The 23,818-nt window shown below is 44.3% G+C and overlaps 1 protein-coding gene across 2 annotated transcripts in view; it reads left to right on the top strand.

Annotated features, from left to right (window-relative positions):
• LOC119390243 (2-oxoglutarate dehydrogenase complex component E1) overlaps positions 1–23,818 on the top strand; it is a 126,417-nt gene that overhangs the window by 50,714 nt on the left and 51,885 nt on the right. For both annotated transcript variants that reach the window (XM_037657826.2, XM_037657819.2), the window contains exons 8-10: positions 2,179–2,287; positions 6,116–6,186; positions 14,732–14,860. In XM_037657826.2, coding sequence (XP_037513754.1) covers positions 2,179–2,287; positions 6,116–6,186; positions 14,732–14,860 — 309 coding nt within the window. The remainder of the gene's footprint in view (positions 1–2,178; positions 2,288–6,115; positions 6,187–14,731; positions 14,861–23,818) is intronic.

Below are 23,818 nucleotides of genomic sequence, written 5' to 3'. Positions count from 1 at the left end.
AACGAACTAGATCAATGGAATAACACGGCCTTTTCGTCACCTGCGCGCAACGAGGGATCGGAACTTGTTAGAACGCCGCAACTGTCAACTGTCAAATGAACACAATGGATTCAAATTTAGTACAAACAGCATAGCAGTTGTGGAAAGTTGCCGTGAAAGTTAATTAGTTGCACTAACCCTGGTTGCACCGTTTCACTTTCTGTTTGCAGACACCAAACTGTGCAGTGCCACCAAACTCCAGTTTGCTTTTGCGTATTCTGTCGCGTCGGTTTCGAATTGCACACTATAATCAAGTTCAGGCATGGTACTTGCCTGAACTTTAGACACATGCCTGATCTTGAGACAGCAGTAATGTACATCATAAAATTGTTGACAAAATTGTTCGAATGTCTGCAATGGCATTAACGAAAATGGCAACACTTTCCCTGTTTTTTTGCTTGGCTCATAGCAGCCAGACAAGTAAATGTGTGCTGTACAGGATGTTTTTTTTAGACAGTACAGACTTTTTTATAAATATGCTATGACACTCAGGCACCTGTGTTCTTTGCACACGAACTCTACATAGAGACAGAAATACTTTGCCGCACCTAAAGTTACATTGAAGTTATTAACAGAAATTCAATAATTAACTTTTTAATTACAGGTGGACCCCTTTATAAAAGACACGCACTGGGGAGCAATTCTTGTCTTTTATACGAGGTGTCTCTTATAAGCAGGGTACCACGTATGCGTTTTCTCATCAACACCTGTTTCAATGTAGGCAAGCTGGTGCCTCTTATACCCATTTGTCTCTTATAAAGGGGTTCGACTGTATTAATTTCAGAGCAGTTGTTTCTATGGAAAAGCTGTAGGATGTAACAATTTATGGGATACCTATATTTGTAGAAATCCCAAAAAAATGTGCGTACAGTGACTCTCAGTAAACGGAAATCTCTTAAACGGAAACTGCTGCTTAAATGGAGCAACTTTTTGCTATAGCAATGATATATAGACATTCCAGGCGAATTTTTTGCCTTCGCCATGATCTTCCATATCAAGTCCAAATCATGATGACGTCACCCCGTGCGTCGTATGCTCTAGTGCGAGTGAAACTGTGCGAGCGCTGCCGACGAACGAGGCTCAAGCAGAGGTGAAACGAGCCGACCTTCGCGTGATGGGCACATGGATAATAGGAGCCGGAGGGGGGCTGCGTGAGTCTGACACGAAGTACCACCGGTTGTGGTACAAAGTACCACACCCAGTGGTACTTCGGTATAATTCCAGTTCGTTGCTATCAGATTCATTATTCTGCCCCCACGGTGACACTGTGACTTTTTTTTAACGTGCAACAGTTTTCGATGTTGCGCGTACATGGAGAGCAAATGGTTGGACTGGGTAATATGATACCATCGGCATTGCACTGCTCTGGGCAACACGTGAGGTTTTGACAAGCCGTGGCAGCAGAATAAGCGCTATTGCACAGTGCGTTAAACCTACATTTATATCGTCTTTACACGTGACACACACTCAAGGCATCCAATAGTGGTTGCTGGACCTCAGGCTCAAAAAAATTAATTTTTTTCACGCAAAAAAGAAAAACAAAAACAATTTTTTTTCAGGCTGCCGTATTAGTCGAGCATTCTTGTGGCATTTTCAGTGTAAAATGAATCCTTCGGTAAGTATGCCTTGCGTGAAAGGTCGAGATTCAGTTTAACGAAGTTTCGACATAACGACGTCAATTGCCTTTTTTTTTTACTTCGCTATATTGTGGTTCAACTGTACTCTGTACTATTCAAATGGGATTAAGTCATTTTTATTTTTTAACGTGCATACTAGTGAGTGACACGATCGAGCGACATAGTGTCACGCTGTCTTGACATAAAGCAAGCTGCCGTTTCACTCGGGGAATTTTAGCAAAAGCACTTAGGGAAAACCTGGAAAACTCGGGGAATTTAGAAATGCCAACTTGGTAGACACCCTGCTTGTACCTTGAACCAGCATTTAGATTTTTTAAAAATCTTTTGTGGATTTTTGCCTCTAAATGAAGTGTTTAATGAAAAATCCGCAAAGTTGGCAGTACAGTTGTACTTCTGCATCTAGATGGGTGCATTTGTGGCATATTTTGTTGTGTAGCTTGTTCGGTGGATTTGCACGAAGTATGACATATATTTGCATTTCTGCCTTTTCATATCTGTGCAGGGCTCTGGTGATGTGAAGTACCACCTTGGAATGAGCCACGAGCGTCTGAACCGAGTGTCAAACCGAAACATCAAACTTGCTGTCTGTGCCAACCCTTCGCATCTGGAAGGTATGTGGTGGCACACTTTTATCCGACTTGTGTGGCAAGTTGGGCAGGTTGGTTAAGTTGCACGGTGATTGTTAAATAAGGCTAAAACAAGACGGCAAAAGGGACAGGTGGGCTAGCTGGTTTGCGTTCATATTGAAACATTGAAACAGCGCAAAAGATGTAGGGCACAGAAAGACTTGACAGCGCTCGTGTTGTCAGGTCTTTCTGTGTCCTACGTCTTCTGCGCTGTTTCAATATAAAAAAAAGACGAGGACAAGGAAAATGTGGACGTAACAGGTGCCATTACGCCTACCTTGTTATTGTCCATCCGTTTTTTTATGAGCTGTTTAACAGTCACAGGGCACTGTATCATTGACTCTTTTGACCTGGCATAACCACCACTCCAAAAAAAATTACTGGGTCACCACAGCAATACATTGGGGCCAGTGGGCAGATGCTGTACCCTTCTTCTCCATGACTGCATTGATAGAGACCATGGATTCTTCTTGTAGCAGTTGTAATGAGCAATTGCTTTGTTTTGAGTCAATGCAATGCACGTGATGCCACAAGCATGGCAGCAACTATTGAGGATGAAACATGATGGGTGAATAAATGAAATGATTCTGTCGTGGCCCAATTGCTGACATCAAACCTGCTCGCTGAGTCTAGGTGAACTACAGGAAGGGATAAGGCTGCAACATGTGTTGCTGAAGCGAAATTGCACGACACAGCTAATCTGTGTGCAGTGCAGACTATCTTTCCTTTTTAGCTTGTGGATGGACCATAGTTACACTGCACAAGCAATCGCAGTTGGCTGGCACATTGCGTTTTTCCAGAGTTTCCCAAGTTTAAGGCTGCCATTGCAGTCAAAGGCACAGCACTTGCTCTCTTCATTCACATATGCTTTGTAATGTCTGGAGGATCCTGAACGTCAAAGAAGAAAGGATCTTAACTAAAGGTGTAATTTCTCATGAACATTACCATGGTGTCTCAGGATTTTTTGGCGATTATGTCTGATAACGTAGTTGTTTGAAAGGTGTGACAACTAAGGGGCACGGAAGCTTCCAGTGGCAATGACAACTGCAGTGCCACTTCTCTAGACAGTGGCTGCCTAAGTGTCATAGTCTCGTTCAAGCATCGTGTGTTTGCCAAGAGCTTCACTAGCAACCACGTTAGCAACTTGGAGAGGAGCATTATCAGGTCAACACTACTTCAGCAGAACTCAGATTTTTGCATGTATGCTCAGTAAGTAATTCTGTACTGGAGAGCTGTGTGGATGAGGATCTCATGGTAACGCTTTCAAGGATAAGAAATATAGTAGAATTGATTTTCTGGATGCCCATAACAGAAAATGGCGTCTGCAAGGATGCCGACTTTTTAGGTTTGCCACTGCAAGCATAAGTACACAGCAATAAACTAGGCAAAATGGGAGGGCTCCCGACAGTGGTGGCCACCTGCATAGAGGGAAGCAAAAGATCAGTTTCGACAGATGTTGGGGGCAGCAGCATAAGAATTTTTTCTTTATCTCACAAGATTCCATAGGTCGGCAAACTCACTCATGAGCCTACTCACTCAGACTCAGATCAGGCCGGTGAGTCTGAGTCTGAGTGAGTCCGGGTGAGTAATATTTTGGTGAGCTTGAGTCCGAGTGAGTCCGGTTGAGAAAACTTTTATTGAATCTGAGCCTAAGTGAGTCCGGCAGAGGGAAATTTTGGTGAGTCTAGTCCAAGTGCACCCTAAATGCAAAATATATTTCTTGAGTGAGTCTGAGTGAGCTCCATTGGTATAGCGGTTACAGTGCTAGGCTGCTGACCCAAAGGTCGCAGGTTCGATCCCGGCCGCGGCAGTCGCATTTCGATGGAGGCGAAATGGTAGAGGCCCGTGTACTTAGATTTACGTGCACATTAAAGAACACCAGATGGTCGAAATTTCCGTAGCCCTTCACTACGGCGTCTCTCATAATCATATCGTGATTTTGGGACGTAAAACCCCAGATATTATTATTGAGTGAGCTCCATAGTTCTTTGCCAACCTATGGTTCTGTCTACACAACTTCAGCATTACAATCAGCCTTATGTCGGCTCATGTTTGTACTCCCTCCGACTCAGACATACTTCAAAGCACTAGTGTTCATATGCCAGCTCAATATTTATTGATCATAGGTGTCCCCCCCCCCCCCTGCAAACTCTTTCACAAGAAGTTCTTGATAAAAAAAAGATCTCTTGTGACTCACCACTTTCAATAAAAATGTCCTTACCGGATTGCAACCTCTGATAACTCATATTTGAAGGTTCAAGATCAAAAGGCGCCAAGTAGAGCACCAAATAAGCAAGATACTATTGGTGTTAAAGAGCATTGACACCATGGCCAAAAAAGCCAATTATACGCTAACAGACTCATGAGTCCGTTAGCAGTACAGTGCAGTGCAGACAGTACAGTGAGTGAGTCTGATTGAGTCACTCAGATGCACTCAGACTCAAATAGAACGATGAGTCTGAGTCTGAGTGAGTCCAGGTGAGTAATATTTTGGTGAGTTTGAGTCTGGTGAGTCCGGCTACGAGTGAGTCCGGTTGACGAAAATTTTGCCGAGTCCGAGTAAGCTCTTAGGGCAAAGTATATTTCATGAGTGAGTCTGAGTGAACTCCACATTTTTTGCCAACCTATGCTCCTGAGTGACATTAGGCATCTACCTGTTTTGAGAATTAGCATTTTTTAAAACATTTCATTACTGAGCTCCTGTGATTTACATGTGTCGAACAGCGACGCTGCATTTGTTTTTCTCGGGGACTTCTTGGATGCACCGCGCACTGGTTTATGACTGGTCGGATGCACATCTGTTTTTCGCTAACTGGGTGACCAGTGGATGGTCGGGGACTGCCCGAATGATTTCGTTCTGGTAGCTGGCAGCTGACAGTGCAATACTTAAGCAGGACCAGGGAAATTTCTGCTGTGCTGTCGCGCTCTCATTGCTTTTCTTTCCACCTCTCACACATTCTTGAATTTTTCATTGTTTGCACACCAAATATGTCATGTCGTCTGTGTTGTGTGCCATGTCAAGCATGTACATATTTCTGAAGATTGGATAAACATGCATGGTGCTTGCCAGAAAAAACAGCGAAGGAACGCCCATCTTTGATGCGTGAATACTGCAGCACCTTACTTATAGTAAGTTGTATCACAATGGAAATAATTATTCTTGATGGTTTAACTGCAGTTTTGGGTCGGGAGGGGGTGGTGTAGTGGCCGGTGTTGCAGCCATGGGAAACGTGCAGCACTTACAGGTGGCACAACAGTGCACTGCACCAGCACTACTGTTGTGCTGCGTGTGCATGTGTGCGAAGGCAACAGTTGTGGTAAAATGGATAGGTTTAAGAAAGTTAGCAGTGAAGGATTCTTTAGCACAAACGAGAAGAAAGGACTTAAATTATACCGAAGCAATCGTGTTTTCTACGTGACAGAAAGTACGGACGTGCGACAGTGTTTTAAAAGGTCGATTCATGTGGCAGGCCAGCATAAACCTGGAAGCATGCGCAGTCATCGTCGAGGTTTCTGAGTGTTCTTTCTTATCATTTGCTTCTTATTACTGAGTAAATGATGACCTTTGTGTCTGATATGTGGTTTAGCACAATCTTAAATGTCTCGAACAACCTATTGCAATGGGCGCAAGTAAAACGTATGATCGCCGAACTGTGTTGCACTTAGTGATGCCGTCGCTGTTTCACGAAGTTTTCTGTGCTGTAGTTCAGCTCCATTTGCAGACGTAATTCTGTCACATGCCAGCTTTGCACGTGACATCTTTGTTTGGTGTGTAAAATAGTGAGGCCATTAATTTCTACTTTCCTGCACCAGGTGTGGATCCAGTGGTCCAAGGCAAGACTCGGGCTGAGCAGTTCTACCGCGGTGACACTCAGGGCAAGAAGGTGGGTTTGGTCAATGCCCAGAGGTCCATCCTGGATACCTTGAATACCTCAAAATAACATCATTGCAAATACTTACTAGTCCAGTAAGAAAGAGTGCATGTTTGATAGTTACCAAAGCATTTGTTCAACTAGTTACCCTAGTGAGCTTTGCTCAATTTTAACCTTTTGAGGGTCAAAGACGTACATGTATGTCATTGCATGTATGTTTAAAACATGTGCCATTTTCGATCATTCCTCTTGCTTGGCATGTGGTGCCACACTGCGGGAATATGTAGAATTTCTTCCTTGCGCCGATGTCTGTTTTTTTTATGCTTTACTACAGCAGTGCGCCAGCTAGTTTCAGTTTCGTTCTTCGGTCTGTTCCCGCTTGTTGCACCCGCAAAACTGATGGCTTTCCAGTTAACAATTTTTCAAAAGGTGATTGATTTCTTACTCTCTCATTTATTGCTCTCCGGTACGCGATTAAGCCTGTTTCTGTGCAGGTGTTGGCTGACACAAACAATGCCGCTGTGGTTGTGTTTTCTGTTTCGGGGACTTACAAAAACCGCTTCTGTCTCGTTGGCGATAAGACGAAGGATTATGATAGGTTTCAGACTTATTTTTGCTTTCCGGACATGCTCACAACTACAGTTTTCTTCAGTGCGCTCACTCGTGCAGTTTTCTTATGCTATGGAAGTGTACGGCGGTTTCTCTGCCGCAAGTGAGTCTGGCAGTAATTCCTCCGAATTGCTGCTCGACTGCCGAATCAGCAAGGGCTGACTTCTGGCCTTGTTGGTACGACATATATCTGAAGTGTTTAGTGCAGAATTGTGAAGACGGTACAAGAAGGGAGAACACGTACACAGGCTCTAAATTTCAACAAATGATTTATTTGAAAGTTAGCGCCTGTGTACATGTTCTCCCTTCTTGTCCCGTCTTCATAATTATGCACTAAACACTACAGATATGCCGAATCAGAATCTGATTCAGTAAATGTCAGCCCGTCATATGAGGAGTTGCTTACCAGTTAAGACTCGGATATTGATGAGTGAGTGACATCTCAAAAGCGTGTGCAGTGAGACTGTCTCGTGACTGGATCAAAAGTGGCTTTTCTCTTTCTTTGTTTCCACTTAATGCCACTTTATGCAGTTACTTTTGTATGTCTGTGAGCTACACAGATGTTGATTTCAATGCGTAATTTTTTAACAGTAGTATAAGGTTTTTTTTTTTAGAATTTATGTTGCTGTTACTTATGTGTATGTAACAATGTGTATGTAACAACACAAATTATTTTTTTGTCACTTTACGGTCGCCCAAAAAATTTTTAGACGTTTTTTTCTTAAATAGATTTGTCTGAAGAATTTAATTCAGCAATAAAAAAATACACATTTTTGGGATGCATTTCACAAAAAAATCAACCCCCAAAGGTTCCTGCGGCCAGACTGTAAATATCTAGTTTTCTTGAATAATGAGAACTAACAGGCAATCAACCCAAGGAAAGTATAGGCGACATTATTTGTAGTAATTATGATATAAATATGAAGAAATTAAAGTGGGTGAAAGGACAACTTGCCGCCAGCAGGGCCCGAACCTGCAACCTTTGAATAACGCGTCCGATGCTTTACCCCTTCTTTCATTAATTCGTTGTAATTTTATCAGTTCTTTGCTTGGCTGTGTTTTGATATTTTATCTAACACCAATTATTTCTCATGGTAGGCAGCGAACGCATATTGGCCATTAGGCAGAAAGTTGGTAACTGCATGTCCAGAAGCGTGTGGATGGGGCAGTGTGGAGAAGTGCACACTTTGTTGTGGCAAACAGTGGTTTTATTTGAATTCAGTCCATGTTGGCTACGTAGTTTCTGAACAGCATGGTTGGCAATCCATGATTAGGGCTGTAGTAGTATTTTGTAGAGGTGTGCGAATGTTCGAAAGTTTTGTCGAATATCAGTCGAATATTACATTTGCAATATTCGTATTCGATTTGAAAACCATGTATTCGAGAAGTTTCGAATATTCGAAGGTGCTCGAATATTCAGTCGTATATATTACTGAAAAGAACTTAAAATTTTGTGCCTTTAGGGTAAACGCATGAACGGTCAAGCAGTGATTACTACGACTTCGGCATAAGTGCGGTGATGCCCACATGGATAAGCATCGGAAATGCACAGGGGCGTGATGACGGCTACCGACGAACGCGCCGCGGCAGTTTTCCGCAACAAACCTATGAACTGCCTGCTCGGCAGTGCATGTGGCTTAGTGCTGTTGCCTCTGGTGTAAGTGTACTGCATGCTTTTAAGAACAGGTGACAACCGAAACACGCCATTCGCTGCCACGCCCTTGTGCGGGACCGCTTCAATTAAGTGCATGTCACTTGCAGAAATGAAAGCAGCTCACCGTCGCCGCATTGGCCTGAGAACGTACTCTGCGCGGTTTTGCTCGGTCCGGTGCTTTTCGAGCGCGGAGAAATCACGCTGCGCACGGACAAACGCACGCGTACGTTACAGCGAACATCCCGGCACTTAACTTGGTGAGCTTAGCAGGCGGCGCGCTGCACACAACTAACAAAGGACGCTCAGATCTATGCTGCAGGGGTACCGCGTCACACATGTAGCTGTGACGGTTTTCGCTAATGGATTGCCGTACAAACATACGCGCAAGCATTGACAAAAGTGTGCATGAGTAGTCCGTCCGTTGTGCCGCAATGTCAGCCACTATACATAGTTTTCATTGACGTCACCGTGGTAGCCATCTTGGAGTACTAGCCGGTTTAGATGCTGCGTGAACTCTTATTCGAATGCGCGGAGAAAGAAACGGTGGCATTAGATTAGTGCCGGTGCCCCCTCGCGTTCCTTTGTGTTCCCCCTTGGCGTGGCTGGCGACCAGAAGAAAGCGGGGAGAGCACAAAAGAATGCGGGGACCGAACGACTGTGTGTCCTCCCCCGCACTGACACTCTCTAATGAGATAAAAGTCACGGTGGCCGCCATGCTGAGGTTTCAGTTTCAGTTTATTATTTCTTCCTTAAAATACAAAGGTGCATGGTTAGTACAGTCAACTGCCGATTTTTCGGACGCCCGATTTTCCGGACATGCTCGAAAATTCGGACGCTTTCGCGGCACCGTCACCAGCCCCATAGACGTCAGTGTATTAGAACGTCCGAGATTTCGGACACTGAAACTCTTTCGCGTCCGATTTTTCGGACTTTTGCCCAAATTGCAGGTCCGAATTGCATTATTTGAAGCGCCCACCTCTGTCGTGTCTTATCATCTCGCAGGTTCGAACCAGCGCTTTCGCGAGTCGATCTGTTTGCGACAGCACAGTCCAAAAGTCAGCTTTGCCGCAATGCCCAAGCGCTTTGGGGTGAAGCAGACCAGAAATTCAAAGGGGCCGCTATCACAGCGCCGTGCGGCGATGTCTTCACGGATAAGCAGCGGAAATGCGCGGAGGCGTGATGGCGGCAGCTGGCAAACGCGCCAGTATGGCTTAATCGTCGACAACCCTTACGATAAGCATCTTCAGCTAACTGCTCGGTAGCGCGTGTGCCCAAGCGCAGTTGCAGGCATACCGCATGCATTTCGTAGGCGAGAACCCCAACGCGCCACGCCGCCATTCTTGCTGCCTCTTTGTGCAAGACCGCTAAGTGCGCCGCACAGACGCGTTGCATTCACGGGCGAAACCAGCTCGCCATTGCCGCGCCCGTGTGCGGTCAGGAACAAAGTGTGCATCACGAACCTTTTCATGATAAATGCGTGCGTACGATACAGCAACACTACAGTGACGGCGTCAACTTAGTTGGCGATGTGCTGCACACAACTAGAAATGATCGGCTTCACACGGCAGCAAATGCTGCGTATCGGCGGAGATTCGGTGATGTGTGTACGCATCGTTTATACATGCACACGCGCATCGGAGAAAGCCGGACGAGTCGTCTGCTCTTCAGCCACAGTGTTTTCCGCGTCACCGTTTCCAAACGCTTCATGCAAGAGAGCCGTAATCCATCCCGCGCTTTGCTGGTACCAGCGGCGCTCATCACGAGATGCAGTAAGCGGCGTTCGCGGCAGGTACCGATCGAATGTATTTGCGAGAGCCTGGGCGCGCACCTAAATGCCTGATAATTGTACTGGGAGGCATTAAAGCTATTTCGGACGTGGCTGTGGCGATTTGACCGCTTGAGCGGAATAAAAGCGCATGAATTCGTTTTTTCGGACTGCCCGATTTTTCGGACGATTTCGCGGTCCCTAGGGAGTCCGAAAAATCGGATGTTGACTGTAGTATGCAGTCTTGGACAGTAACTAGTTACTAGTAACGCGTTACCGGTAACTAGTTACTTTTTTCAGTAACTTGTAACTGTAACTAGTTACTTTTAAGTTAGAGGAACTTGTAACTGTAACACTGTTACTTTTTTACGCAGTAACTGTAACGGGAAATAGCGTTACAGTTACTTTCCCATATCCTCTCCACCTTTCACCTTTCCACAACACTGCTCCCCTCACAGTTTGGGAGGGGAGGTCGCTAAGTTCAGGTCCGTTTTTTTTTTTTTTTTCGACATATATATCCTTTTGGTCACTTCAGCAGCTAGCTCTGCTCTTGGTGTACCGGTGAATCATTAGGACGCCAAGTTTAGTCTCCTTGGTCCGAAGCTCCGAGCTAATCGTGTTTGATAGGCGGCTAGAAAGCAGCAGAGCGCAAAACGGTTGAGAGTAAAAAATACCGTGAACTAGCAAATCATTTTTAAAACATCTTTGGAACTGATTCTACGAGGTTAACTCCGACTCACAGTTTTTTCTCGGCACTCAACTTCGTTCGCGAGCCAGCGTCATCGCACTGTTTAGGTCAAAGCTATGTCCACTTGTCCAGCAGTGTCCAACAAGCCCCGTTTTAGAACGCGTTGCATCAGTTGCTTTAGCAATATCCCGTTTGTCGATTCTTTCCTGCCCGGGTCGCCGATGTTAAGTCACGTCGCAATCCCCGCATCGCGCTTGCAATTTTCACGAACACTTGTTCCAAGGAGAGCTTGCGCTCAGCGGACGCAGAGCCCCCCGATCAGGGTCTGATACACCTTGAACGTAGGCAATAGACACAATGGGCGTTGTCTTGACTCGTGACGCACTCCCCGCTCCTTTTTGCATGCGCTTCTGGGTATCACTATAAACGTCCTAGGATAATGCTGTCGTTCCAGTGCATCAACTACGCAGGTACTGCGCTGACGGGCCCCGTCACCGTAGTCACCGCTGTACGACGACGGGGCCCGTCACTATAAGTACGTCGCTATTATGACGGGCCCCGTCACTATTACAATTTACACTACGGTGACGGGCCCCGTCACTTTTACGCCGGTACTGCGCTGACGGGCCCCGTCACCGTAGTCAGTGCCAAAAAAAATTACCTTTCTTGATTATTCGGTATTCGCTTCGTATTCGAAGCTCTGTATTCGTATTCGACTCGTATTAGGAAATGTTCATATTCGCACATTCCTAGTATTTTGTCTATATTAGTTGCAGTAGTTTTGTTTTGACTGCAGTGTGCGTGCAATGCGGGAAGAAACTGGCCAGGATGAACTATGATTCTGCTGCAGTCCACACACTGGCTACATCGCAGTCGACAGACAATCTTTTTCTGACCGACTTAGTGGTGAAGAAGCATGTGGTGCTAGTAGTGAAAAGCACACCTGTGATGAGGTCGTTGCTGTTGTTTACTGGGAAGGAAGACCTTTGTGAGTGCTAATTGTCACGGCATATTAGAATCGCAGATATCACGCTGCTTTTGTACAGAGCAAAGCCAGTATTTGCAAATTCATTGAGTACATATCAACGCATTTATGTAGTGAGCATTTTATTATCGTTCACTTCTTAACTCGTGATGTTTCAACATACATGTAGTTAGGGCACTTTTCCTGGTCCCATAAAATCCAAATTAATGAGGTTTTATCTTGCATGCACTTATGTTAGCTTAAATTTAATTTAGCTCAAGTGCTGTTACTATTACAATTGTATTATGCATCCTCCTAACGGAACAGTAATAGAGACAATGCAGTGATGGAAGTACTGCTCCAAACTGCTCCAAACGGAAATGCTGCTCCAAAACGGAAATGCTGCTCCATGCTGCTCTAAAGTGTAATATTTGTTAGTAACTGCTCCGAAGTGGTGTTGGGAAGCTGAAAACAATGAACTTAAACCACGTGACCATCCAGCGAGCCTAAACACAACTGAAAACAAGCGCTGTATATACTATCATCTTAGTGTGCTAGTATGCAGCTTGCTTACTAGCTGCATACTAGCATATTGACAATGCCACAAGTACTGGCACTTTATATGTCTGATTTAGCTCTATATTTGTGCGTGACAAGCAGACTATTTTGGTGAAATGTGTGTGAGATTAGTTCAGTATCATACTGATTACATTCACCATTTTATCATCTTAGACCTCATTTATGCCACAAAAACTGGCATTTTAAGTGTATAGCATGTTTAGCTGTTTTTTGAAATTATTGATGCTGGCTATTTTGGTGAAATATAGAAATAACATATTGCTTTGATCTCGTACCGATTATAAACTGCTGCTTTGGCGATAGTTACGTGTGATTGTGACTACTTTTATAATTATACTCAGCTTTATCGCTTCTCTATCATTTCTGCCACAAGTACTGGTATTTTAAATATATGTAGCTCATCTTACTCAATGACCATCCATCTGCTTAATTATTTGTTTTTTGCAATTTGCAGTAATTGTTGTATGTGCAATATGTTTAATAATAAATAATAATATTTATGAGATGCTTAAATGGTGCTTTAGTCTCCAGGAGTCGTTAAGAATATTTTGCCATCTGCTCTGAGAACACTAACAGCTGCTCCAGACTAGCATTTTCTCTGCTCCGAAGACACTTAAGGCTGCTCCAAAGCACCATTTTTTCTGCTGCAGAATCTGCTCCAAAAAGCAAAATGTTGCTTCCTCCACTGACAGTGTTATTGTGCAGATTTTCACCTTTCTACTTCCACTATGTATGCAGAATGGGAAACAGTAGTTGTAACTAGAGCTGTGCGAATAGCAAAATTTTGTGTGCGAAGTGAATTCGAATATTGAAGTGTGAGTGCGAAACGAATCGAATATTTTTCTAATATTTCTCAAATATTTCTAGAATATTTTTCTAATACTTCGAAGCGAAATTGCAGAAAAAAAAGTTCGAGAAGATTCCTAAGCATATTCTTGTGAGATAGCAACATGAAAGTGTTTCTTTTCGCTAGGTTGATGAAGCACTGGCGGGGTGGTGTTTCGTAGTTGTCTTATCAAAAATGAGGCAATGTAGAGGCCGAATTCTATTTATGTACATGATTTCGTGCAACCAAAGTGTTGCCGACAACACTTTACACGTGATAGGCAAAGATGCCATTTCCTCAGCCTCTCCTCCTCATTCAACTTCTGTGGAAGACCAACTGATGTGGCGGACAAGGGTGTGCTCCCTTCAAGTCCGGAGTTCCAAATCTGCCTCGTAGACGTCTAAGAACATCTATATAAGAACATCTGAAATTTTGGGTGCTAAAAGGCTTCGGATTCCAATTTTTCGGACTTCCTGCCCAAATTTCAGGTCCAAAACAGCATTAATTGAGCCCACACCTCTGCGACATCTTTCATCTCCATGTTGGAACCAGTGTTTTCTTGAGTTAATACATTTAGGACCATAGCGGAGCTTGAAAGGCAGCTTTGCCGCAATACGGGGGTGTGATGAGGTGAAGCATCTTGAAAATCTAGGGACCACTTCCAGTCAGTTGCTGGCTGTCTCTTGGCGAAGTTCGACTGTAACGGAGCTTGAAAGGCAGCTTTGCCGCAATACGAGAGTGTAATGAGGTGAAGCATATTGAAAGTTTGAAGGGGTCACTTTCAATCGGAGGTTGACTGTCATTGTTTTTAGGAAGTTCGAATAGTAAAATTCCAGTGCGAATCGAATTAAATAGCAAGCACTATTAGAAAAATATTCGAAATTTCGATTATTCGCACACCCCTTCAACGTAACCATTGTACCTCAATTTCTTCCTTGGTGGCATAAAATATGCATGGATATTGTCACGTTGTTGTTGTGATGAAGAAAGCAGGATGCAGTTGGCAAAAATAAAATGCTTTATTGGGCGAACTTGTACCCAGTAAAGGCAACACTCACTGTACAATGATAATAGTGATCACGAACGTTCGGCGTCTACTATTCTGCTTGTCTGTGATGTGCGTCGGCTTTTACAGATGCCTAATTGAACCTTCCAGCATTATCGCTGGTGCCCGCTTTAGCTCTGGAATAACCTCAGTTACTCGCGTCCTACGCGTAATCTTAACAGAACAGTCTGAAACAATCGCGAAGTTTCCAAACATTGCGGTTCACCCTACGATGAGTGGTGGTAACAAGTTTTTGTGGGTCAAGCCCGATCACATTAAAATAAAAGAAATAAGCTTGCGTGTCGTTATGACAAATGACATTCGCATGGCTTGCTGTATTAGTAAGTGTGTGCAAGCTTTCAGGCGTGATTGTCTGTGTTGCTTTCTTATGTGTCATGTTTAATATGTGCCCGTTTGTTCTCTTCAGGTGATGAGCATCCTTTTGCATGGAGATGCAGCTTTTGCGGGCCAGGGAGTGGTCTACGAGACTTTTCACTTAAGTGATCTGCCTGACTACTCCACCCATGGCACAATCCACATTGTGGTCAACAACCAGGTGAGGCACCTTGAATGCTCGTGCATGATAGCAAATGTGTACGAGAGGCACAAAGACTATGCTGGTGACAGTGCAACTGCTGGATGATGGCTGCGTAGCTGATCGACTTCACTCAAACATGGCTAATTTCTTCTAAAGGGGCTGTGCAACATTTTTTCACTGTGTCGTTTTAAGCACTGGAGTACACATATTTTAGGATACAGTCAACTGCCGATTTTTCGGATGCCCGATAATTCGGACGTTTTCGCGGCAGTCATCAGCCCCATAGACGTCAATGTACGAGAACATCCGAATTTTTGGACGCTGAAACTCTTCAGCGTCCGAATTTTTTGGACTTTCTGCCCAAATTGCAGGTCCGAAAGACATTAACTGAAGCCCCCACATATGCCGCGTCTATCATCTCGTAGGTTCAACCCAGCGCTTTCGTGAGTTGCTCTGTTTGCGACAGTAGCAGAGTCCGAAAGTCAGCTTTGCCGCAATGCTGAGGTGTTATGGGGTGAAGCAGACCAGAATTAATTCAAAGGGGCCGCTATCACGGCGTCGTGCGGCGATGTTTTACGGATGAGCAGTGGAAATGCAGGGAGGCGTGATGGCGGCAGGCTGGCAAACGCGCCAGTATGGCTTAATCGCTGACAACCCTTACGATAAGCATCTTCAGTTAACTGCTCGGTAGTGCACGTGGCCTAGCGCAGTTGCATGCGTACTGCATGCATTTAATAGGCGAGAACCCAAACGTGCCGCGCTGCCATTCATGCTGCCTCTTTGTGTGCTAAGTGCACAGCACAGACGCTTTACCTTCACGAACAAAACCAGCTCTGCCATTGCCGTGCCCGTGCGTGGTCAGGAACAAAGTGGGCATCACGAACCCTTTCATGACAAATGCATGCGTATGATACAGCTACAGTACAGTGACGGCGTCAGCTTAGTTGGCGACAACTAGAAACGATCGGCTTTACACGGCGGCAAATGCTGCGTATTGGCGGAGATTCGGCTATGTGTCTGCGCATCGTTTATGCATCGGGGAAAGCCGGACGAGTCGTCCGCTCTTCCGCCACAGTCTTTATGTTCCGCATAATCGTTTCCAAACGTTCCATGCAAGAGAGCCGTAATCTATTCCGCGCTTTGCTGGTATTGGTGGCGCTCATCACGAGATGCAACCTTGCAAGTGGCGATTGGCACGTAGCTAAGCGGTGTTCGTGGCAGGTGCCGAATGTATTTGCGAGAGCCTGGGCGCACACCAAAGTGCCTGATAATTGTACTGGGAGGCATTAAAGCAATTTCGGACGTAGCTGTGGCGATTTGACCACTTGAACGGAATAAAAGAAGCATAAATTCGTGTTTTCGGACTGCCCGATTTTTTGGACGATTTCCCGGTCCCTGGGGAGTCTGAAAAATCGGACGTTGACTGTACTGGGATGAATATAAAAATGCATAAGAATGGGTGCATGGGAACTGAAGTTATTAGCCTTCAAAGTTCAGAACCCGAGCAGATGATGCAAGGTAGTGAAACCTGAATGCTCGTCTCGAGTGCAGGAAAGACTGAGAGCATGCGTGCCAGCACCCTAGTGCATCATATGTGAAGTGGTAGAGAGTCCCCAGGCTGGTTTCTCTAAAAGGGGTGCCATGGCCTCGCACTTTGTGGCATATTGGTACTCATCACAGTAGTGGTTTGAGGATAACCAAGACCCTTATTTCTGCAACCTATGAGGGAGAGGCCACTTTCTTGAGATACGAACACCCACAACGCCAAGCACCAGACCGGGATGCCCCTCACCCCATTAGAAACACTGGTGGGTGCCTGGCAGCACTACTTGGAATTGAACCCGGTGCCTCCCGCACTGGAGGCAGGTGCTCTAGCCAGTATGTATTTATCTCGAGAAGGTTTCCTTTCCACTCCCTTCTTACAGTCCCCTCCCCCCCACCCCTGTGATGCTATGCCGGGCTCCCTTTAAAGGTTGCAGAAATGAGCATCTTTTCTAACCTCAAACCACTGTCTCTGTCTCTGTCGGTTGTATTGCACGAGTGCAGTGGTGGTAAGATGGTTGAGCAAATTTTTACAATCAGGGCTGGCCTAGATTTAAAAAAATAGCACTAAACATATTTATAATATTGCATGCAGATTCATATACAGTATAACCTCATTACAACAGACCTTCATAGTGAAGAGGATTTTGATCTGTTGTAAAGGGAGTATGTAAAATCCAAGTACTGTTTCAACTGACTTTTATGTAAACACTGAATGGGGGCTGTTATAACCGGAGAGAATTACAAGTCACAAACATGGTCTTATTTTTAACTAACGGGGGACAAAAAAAAAAAATACGATTTTTGGGAAATCGCATTTTCAGTTTCTGTAGCCCATTTTCTATCTGATTCCAAAATATCTTCACTGAAAACTACGTAGAAGCGCTATAAAAAATTTTTTTGCATCTGCCGACTTGGCGAAAATTGCGGAAATAGCAAAAAAAAAGCGTTTTTCAAAATTATGGCTTGACAACGGCGCAACTTGGCGTCACCATTTTGGGCTTGTTGTAAAGAGCATTTCTCCATGTTCAAGTTCTCCGTTTCAGCTAGCTGCTCCATTCAGTAACAACTAAGCGTACAAAAAGCACATGTTTCAAGTTCGATTGAAGGCCTCCAATTGGCTGCTTCTGCCGTGATGCTCGCTTCGAGATCGTCGTCTGCTGCTTGTGCGTCGCGAGGTCGTGGCTGTCGAAAATTGCGCTACTTAGTGACGTGTTCGCACTCATTCTGTGTTCACTGGTTGACGATAATTTAGAACGCTTTAGTTAGGCAGCTGCAAGCGGAAGCTCAATCATCAGATTACGATAGCGCGTCGCACTCGTCACTAACATCGCAGACGTGCGTAGAACATCGCAGACGTGCGACTGTAATAGCGTTGACTCGTTGGACCCGCTGTTATGTTCTTCTTATCAGCACTTCGGAGCTTATGACGAAAACCATCGCAGGACAACTCTGAGTACTTGCAATCGAGTATGACGTACTTTGAAACATCGGGCACCGCGGCCACGCACATCGCAACCGAGCTTTCTACTCGATGTCGTGGCTAGGCCTAACTCAGCTCACGGTGCCAATGTACGAGACAAATCCGAACTTTCCGGGCAAGAACATCGCGCTAGCGGACATGCGAAAGCGAAGAAACCACAATGTCCTTCGTCGCAAGCAACGAATCGCATCGCCCGCTGGCTCCTCAGAATCGCAGATGGGCATTTTGTGCATCGGCAGCGGACCCCCCGGCCAAGCTCGCCGCGCAGCGACCGCTCAGAGAAGTGATGGCAGCGGCTAGCAATTTTGCACGTCAGCGTCCCAAAACACAACACCAAGCACGCTGCAAGCCAATTTTTTGTCGCTACAGCTAGGCATAGCTGATGATTGAGAGACCGGAGATCGGCGGCCTTCGTTCTTAAATCGGTATGTCGATATCCACGGTGCACTGTTCTCGTCCCGAATGTATGCTAAGCGATGCTTGAAGTCAGAAGAATTTGGTATATCCGTGGAAGAAAAGTCCGCTCTAAAGGTGTCCTGACCACCTTGCTGGCCTGACATTTTAGTCAATTATATCCGAATGTCCGTTGTACCAGAATCCGTTGTAAACGAAGCTCAATCAATGGAACAAATATGGAGGTCGGCATAGCGCCGCAAATTGGTATTTAATATCCAAATGTCTGTTGTAAACAGATCCGTTGTAACGAGGTTATACTTAGCAAAGAATTCACAAGAAAACAATCCTGTATCACCTGTTTGTGCCGAAATGCCTTGCTTAATTGAGTTGCTAATATTCCAGTACTGCTTGTTTCCTAGATGAATCTGTTATGTAGGTAAGATTGAACTAAAATAATTTTTTTTTATGTTTAATAAGACAATAACCTTTCAAATGATATGAAGATAGTGAAGACAAGTCATGTTTAGACTGCATTTTCTTCATCCAAACAATGGCGTCTTGTACTTCGTATTTAAAACTTGAGATGGCACAACACTGTTTTATGGTTGCCAGACACCTATTGCTGTTATCTTACACTAGCCAATTGTAGTTCATGTGTGGCATTCTTTTTCTAAAAGAGCCAAGTCCAGTTTAACTGAAACTGAGAAAAACGCAGTTTTTTGCTACTGACAATATGCTCGGTCCTGCTCCAACAATTTTTTTGCTAGTGTGCCATCCATGTCACCAAAATACAGTAGGGACCGTGGTCATTTGTTTGTCTTATCAGGAGTTAAGAAGTGCCCCCAAAAAGAGACATGCTAACATGCATCCAAATATGTTACTTGAATGGAGTAGACTTAAAATGGGGAGAAAATTACAAAAAAAAAGTATTGGACACAACTTGATAAAAACTATGCCTTCAAGTACCATATTTACACGAATCTAACGTGCACCCGATTTCGCGGGTTCAAAGCAAAAATGCAAAGGACTGTAGTGCTACCACATTTCAGTGATGGAAGTGCTGCTCCAGTTGCTCCAAACTGCTCCAAAAGAGAAATGCTGCTCCATGCTGCTCCAAACTGTAATTTTTGTTAGTAACTGCTCTGGACCTGCTCTGAAATGGCGCTGGTAAACTGAAAGCAATGAGCTTTAAGCACATGATGATGATGATGATATGTGGTGTTTATTGGCGCAAGGGCCAATTGATGGCCAAAGAGCGCCAGCTTTAAGCACATGATCATCCAGCGAGACTAAACGAAACAAAAAAACAAGCTGTCTACTATCATTCTATACTCACGGACAACTTTTCTTGTCAATGAATAGAAGGCTGCAGAGCCAAACTACGCGTGTGCTACCACTGAAGAACATAGTCCCACAATTGCGTCCATGTTTGCTGCATGAGAATAAAAAACAACAACATTGCTCTATTTTCTGTGGGACACTGTTTGAAAAGAGGCGCAGCATGCACCAAGGAGTTATAGAATTTATATTTGTTTTACTTTACGCAGTGTCATTTCACGTTTCTGCACGTGTGAAAACGTCGCACCTTTGACATGCACCTCACAGTCAAAATAGCTTCTTTGTCTTCAGGTGAGCGCTCGTCACCCTCCAGCTTTTCGGATGACTCGCCGAAGGGGCTTGTGACGATTTTCACTAACAAATGGCTGTCTATGCAAACGAAGCAAATAGTATGCAATGTTATTATTCGACCATCGCCCCTAATCGAACAGCAGTCACAGGAGATACAGAAGGTTCACGAACTGAAACTAAATTCGAAACGCGCGCCAAACTGGACTACTTTGCGGAGCAGTACATGTGCAGTAGCTCCGCCCCTGTAGCCTTTCCTTCATTGCCAAGAAAAGTTGTCCACGAGTATAGTATGTATAGTACGCTAGTATGGAGTTTCTATACCAGCTCCATACTAACATATCGACAATGGCACAAGTAGGGGCGTTGTTGATATACCTATATCCGATTTAGCTGTTTATTTGTACCTGACAGGCATACTATTTTGGTAAAATGTGTGTGGGATTAGTTCGATATCTTGCTGATAGGACAACTGTGATGTGTGACTGATCACGTTTATCACTTTGTCAGCTCCGACCTCATTTTTGCCGCAAGAAATGGCAAGGCTGTTTTTTCAACCTATCCACACTTAGTTTGTTTGTTTTTGTTTTTTCTTTTTGAAATTTTAAATGCAGGCTATTTTGGGAAATATGAAAATAACAGATTGCTTTGCTCTATTACTGATTATAAACTGTTGTACATGATTGTGGTTTCTTTTATAATTTGGGGCTCAGCTTTATCGGTTTTATATCATTTCTGCCACAAGTCCCGAAAAATTTAAGTATATAGCTCATCTTACTTAGTGTTCAGTGACCACCCATCTCCTTAATTACTTGTTTTTGTGCAATTCGCAAGGATAATTGTATGTGCAATATGTTTAATAATAAGTAATAATACTTATGAGATGCTTAAATAATGCTTTAAACTCCAGGGGTCGTTTGGAATATTTTGCCATCTGCTCTGAAAATGCCAATAGCTGCTCCACACTAGCGTGTTTTCTGCTCCAGAATGTGCTCCAAAAAGCAAAATGTCGCTTCCATCACTGATATTTTAACGATAAAACTGTGATACACCTCTATGTTGACAATTAGAAGGAAAAAAAAAAGGAGAGACATACACAACTTGCCTTCAAACAGTGGAAAATTTATCCCCCTGGCAGTTCATTTTCTTCTGTGATCCTGTTTTGCTGGCTCTAAGGTCACTTCTGGATACGCCTCGATCACGTGCTGTTTACCTTGACAAAGTCAATATACACAGAGTTGCTTAACGAAGTCTGCAAGCTTGCCTTCGAGGTCCGGATATTTTCCCATGTTTGGCCCGCAGTACAGTTTCCCGGTCAACATGCAGCTGAAGATCTCCCTTTGTGCTACTCACGGTCGCAAGCCTCGGGCACACGAAAAAGACACGACGCAGCTGCATGCAAAATAGCCTTCCTTTGTTGTGCACTTGCATGACGAAAACGGCATGTGACAATTTGCACTTGACTGGGAAAAGATACGATGCACACAGTTCCTACGCGAACTGGACGACCAAATGTGCTCGGTCGCCCTTTCCGCGCAGCTCTACCATATGTGTTAAAAAATATATGCCTATTTGTTCATTTCGAATACTTCGAAATTTCCAAGAATTTAAATTCGAATACTGTAATACTCGTTCAAATATTTGAAGTGCTTGAATATTCGCACAGGCCTACTCTTTGTTGCTTTCCTTGCTGATAAAGTAGGCACCTCCCCACCCGTAGGTTGTGGGTGGGGGAGATACTGGCTTGATCCGCGGACCTTTCTTTTTCCTCGCTTCCTCCTTCCGCGTCGCGATTTGCTTCGCGTCTTTGTGTCAGGAAGCACTTTTTTTTGCTTTCCCTCAGTCGCTTGAATGCCTCGCCAAGATTGCAATGTTCGCTGCGAAAGTTCGTCTTAGCAGATGAGTACCTATTAGGCAGTTCGTCTTAAGCGGATTTTTTTTGCACTGAGTCTCTGGGAAACCAAACAAACGTTCCTGTGTTGTTCGGCATGAGTGAGAATTCGTCTTAAAAGTTCGTCTTAACGGGAGTTGGCTGTACCTCAAACCTATATTGCGGCTAAAATCTATACAGCCCACTATCGTTGTTATTCAAGAGTAAAGTTTCAATTTGGCTCTTGTAGATTGGAACATTTCATTTGGGCTTGAATTAGCTGGTAAAAGAAGTCTAAATCACAGCGAATGAATGATATAGGAATATTTTACGACAAAGTGAACACTGTCCTTGTGCTTCCATTGGTTCCTTCCTTTGTTGCATGGACGTAATGGCGATGACTAGACTTCAAGAGCGAGTGGTCCTTCCAGGCAAAAGGCGCACCATTCTGGATTGTCGGCAGTGTTTTCTTGTTCTTGGCATCTCTTCAAGGCCTTGAAAAGTGCTCCAGCTCTTCTTCTTCTTCTTAGCTTGTTTTATGCCATGCCATTTCAGATCACTTCTTCTTCAAGGAATATATTGGTGCCCAATATCTTCATTTTAGTTGTCTTCTATTTGAATTATACTGTCTTGGAGTGGAAGAAGGACACGATACTGTAGCGCAAAACTCGAAAAGAAACACTGAGAGGCAGAAAGAAGTAGGAAAGTCAGCCTCTTACTCTTTCTGTTCGAGTTTTGCCCTGCAACATCATGTCCTTCACTAAGTACCTACTCGCCCAAGGAAGGCTATTTGTGGAACGAAAGCATGATAGGAAAGAAACTAGGACTCAAATGAAACAGATTGGGTGTGACCATGTTGGTTGTTTTGGTCATGATTGTTTACACAGCGCTGCTTTAATGGATCTGGCTCAGTTTGATTCAAAAAGACGCAGGTTTGGCTAATTTTTTATTTGAAACTGCCTTTTGTTTTTACATTACAATGAGGAATCGCCCCATTTTGATTACAATTGTTTTATATTTAGGCATGCTTTACGCTCTCATGAAATTTAGCCCAGTTTCTGGATTTGGCTCTTTTAGAAAAAAAACGCCACGTGTTCTAGCATAAGTAGGAGCTCACAAGCAGTGTATTGTAAATTCACATCTCATGATTAGAAAAGGGTAACAGTAGTGTTGGCACTTAAAGGGGTCACGAACAACTCCTTAAGCTTTGTAAGAAAAGACATTCTGCGGAAAGCAGATGCTGCTGTGAACAGCTCAGCCAAATCTTGTAGTCGTGTACAACAAGGAGAGTTTATAAGTGGAGCGCAAAGTTACATTTTCTCTGGCACCCTCTTTTCATACAGAGGTGTCTGCACTCGCTCTCTTGCTGGCGCCTGCTCTTTCATGTCGAACAACAGATGGTATGCTATTGGTCAATAGCCAACATAACTAAAGAGCAGTGTTTGGATCAGATGCACTTCTTGCCATGGGGTGCCGCCATAGTCTGGTAGCATTACGCAGTGAGCCACACTTGCACACAGGAATCGCAACGGGAGAGAGCGTTCGAGGTCAGGATGCATGCTGACGTGCCATCCCTCCCTGTGTAGCTCCCTTGTCGGGACAAGAGAAGAGAGCGTGCAACAAGGCCCTGCAACTCCACTTGTTCTTGATGAGAAATGTCTGCGGCAATTGCCTTGTCAGGCGATAAACTGCGATACTGAGGTCATTTGGTGATTACTTGGAAAAGTGGTTCAGGAGCTCATTAAACCTTTGAGGGTTGAATTTTCTGTGAAATGCACTCCAAAAATGTGTATATTGCTGAATTAAATTTTTCAGACCATTCTATTCCTGAAAAAAATTGTCTAAAATTTTTTTGCATGACCTTAAAGTGACAAAAAAATCATTTTTGTTGCATACATATGCTGCATGGGCGTAACAGGGGGGACACTAACGGAGGCACAGAAAAACAGAACCAGAACAGGTGGGTGCAAACTATCAGCTGTAAATTTTTCGTGAGGTGCCACCTGGGCCTCTCGCAGTCTGGTGTTCAGGCATCTGCATGTTTGTCCACTGTAGCTGC

The sequence above is a fragment of the Rhipicephalus sanguineus genome, chromosome 1 (assembly GCF_013339695.2).
Source record: "Rhipicephalus sanguineus isolate Rsan-2018 chromosome 1, BIME_Rsan_1.4, whole genome shotgun sequence".
Lineage (NCBI taxonomy): Eukaryota > Metazoa > Arthropoda > Arachnida > Ixodida > Ixodidae > Rhipicephalus > Rhipicephalus sanguineus.
This window is presented reverse-complemented; position numbering and strand designations above follow the sequence as displayed.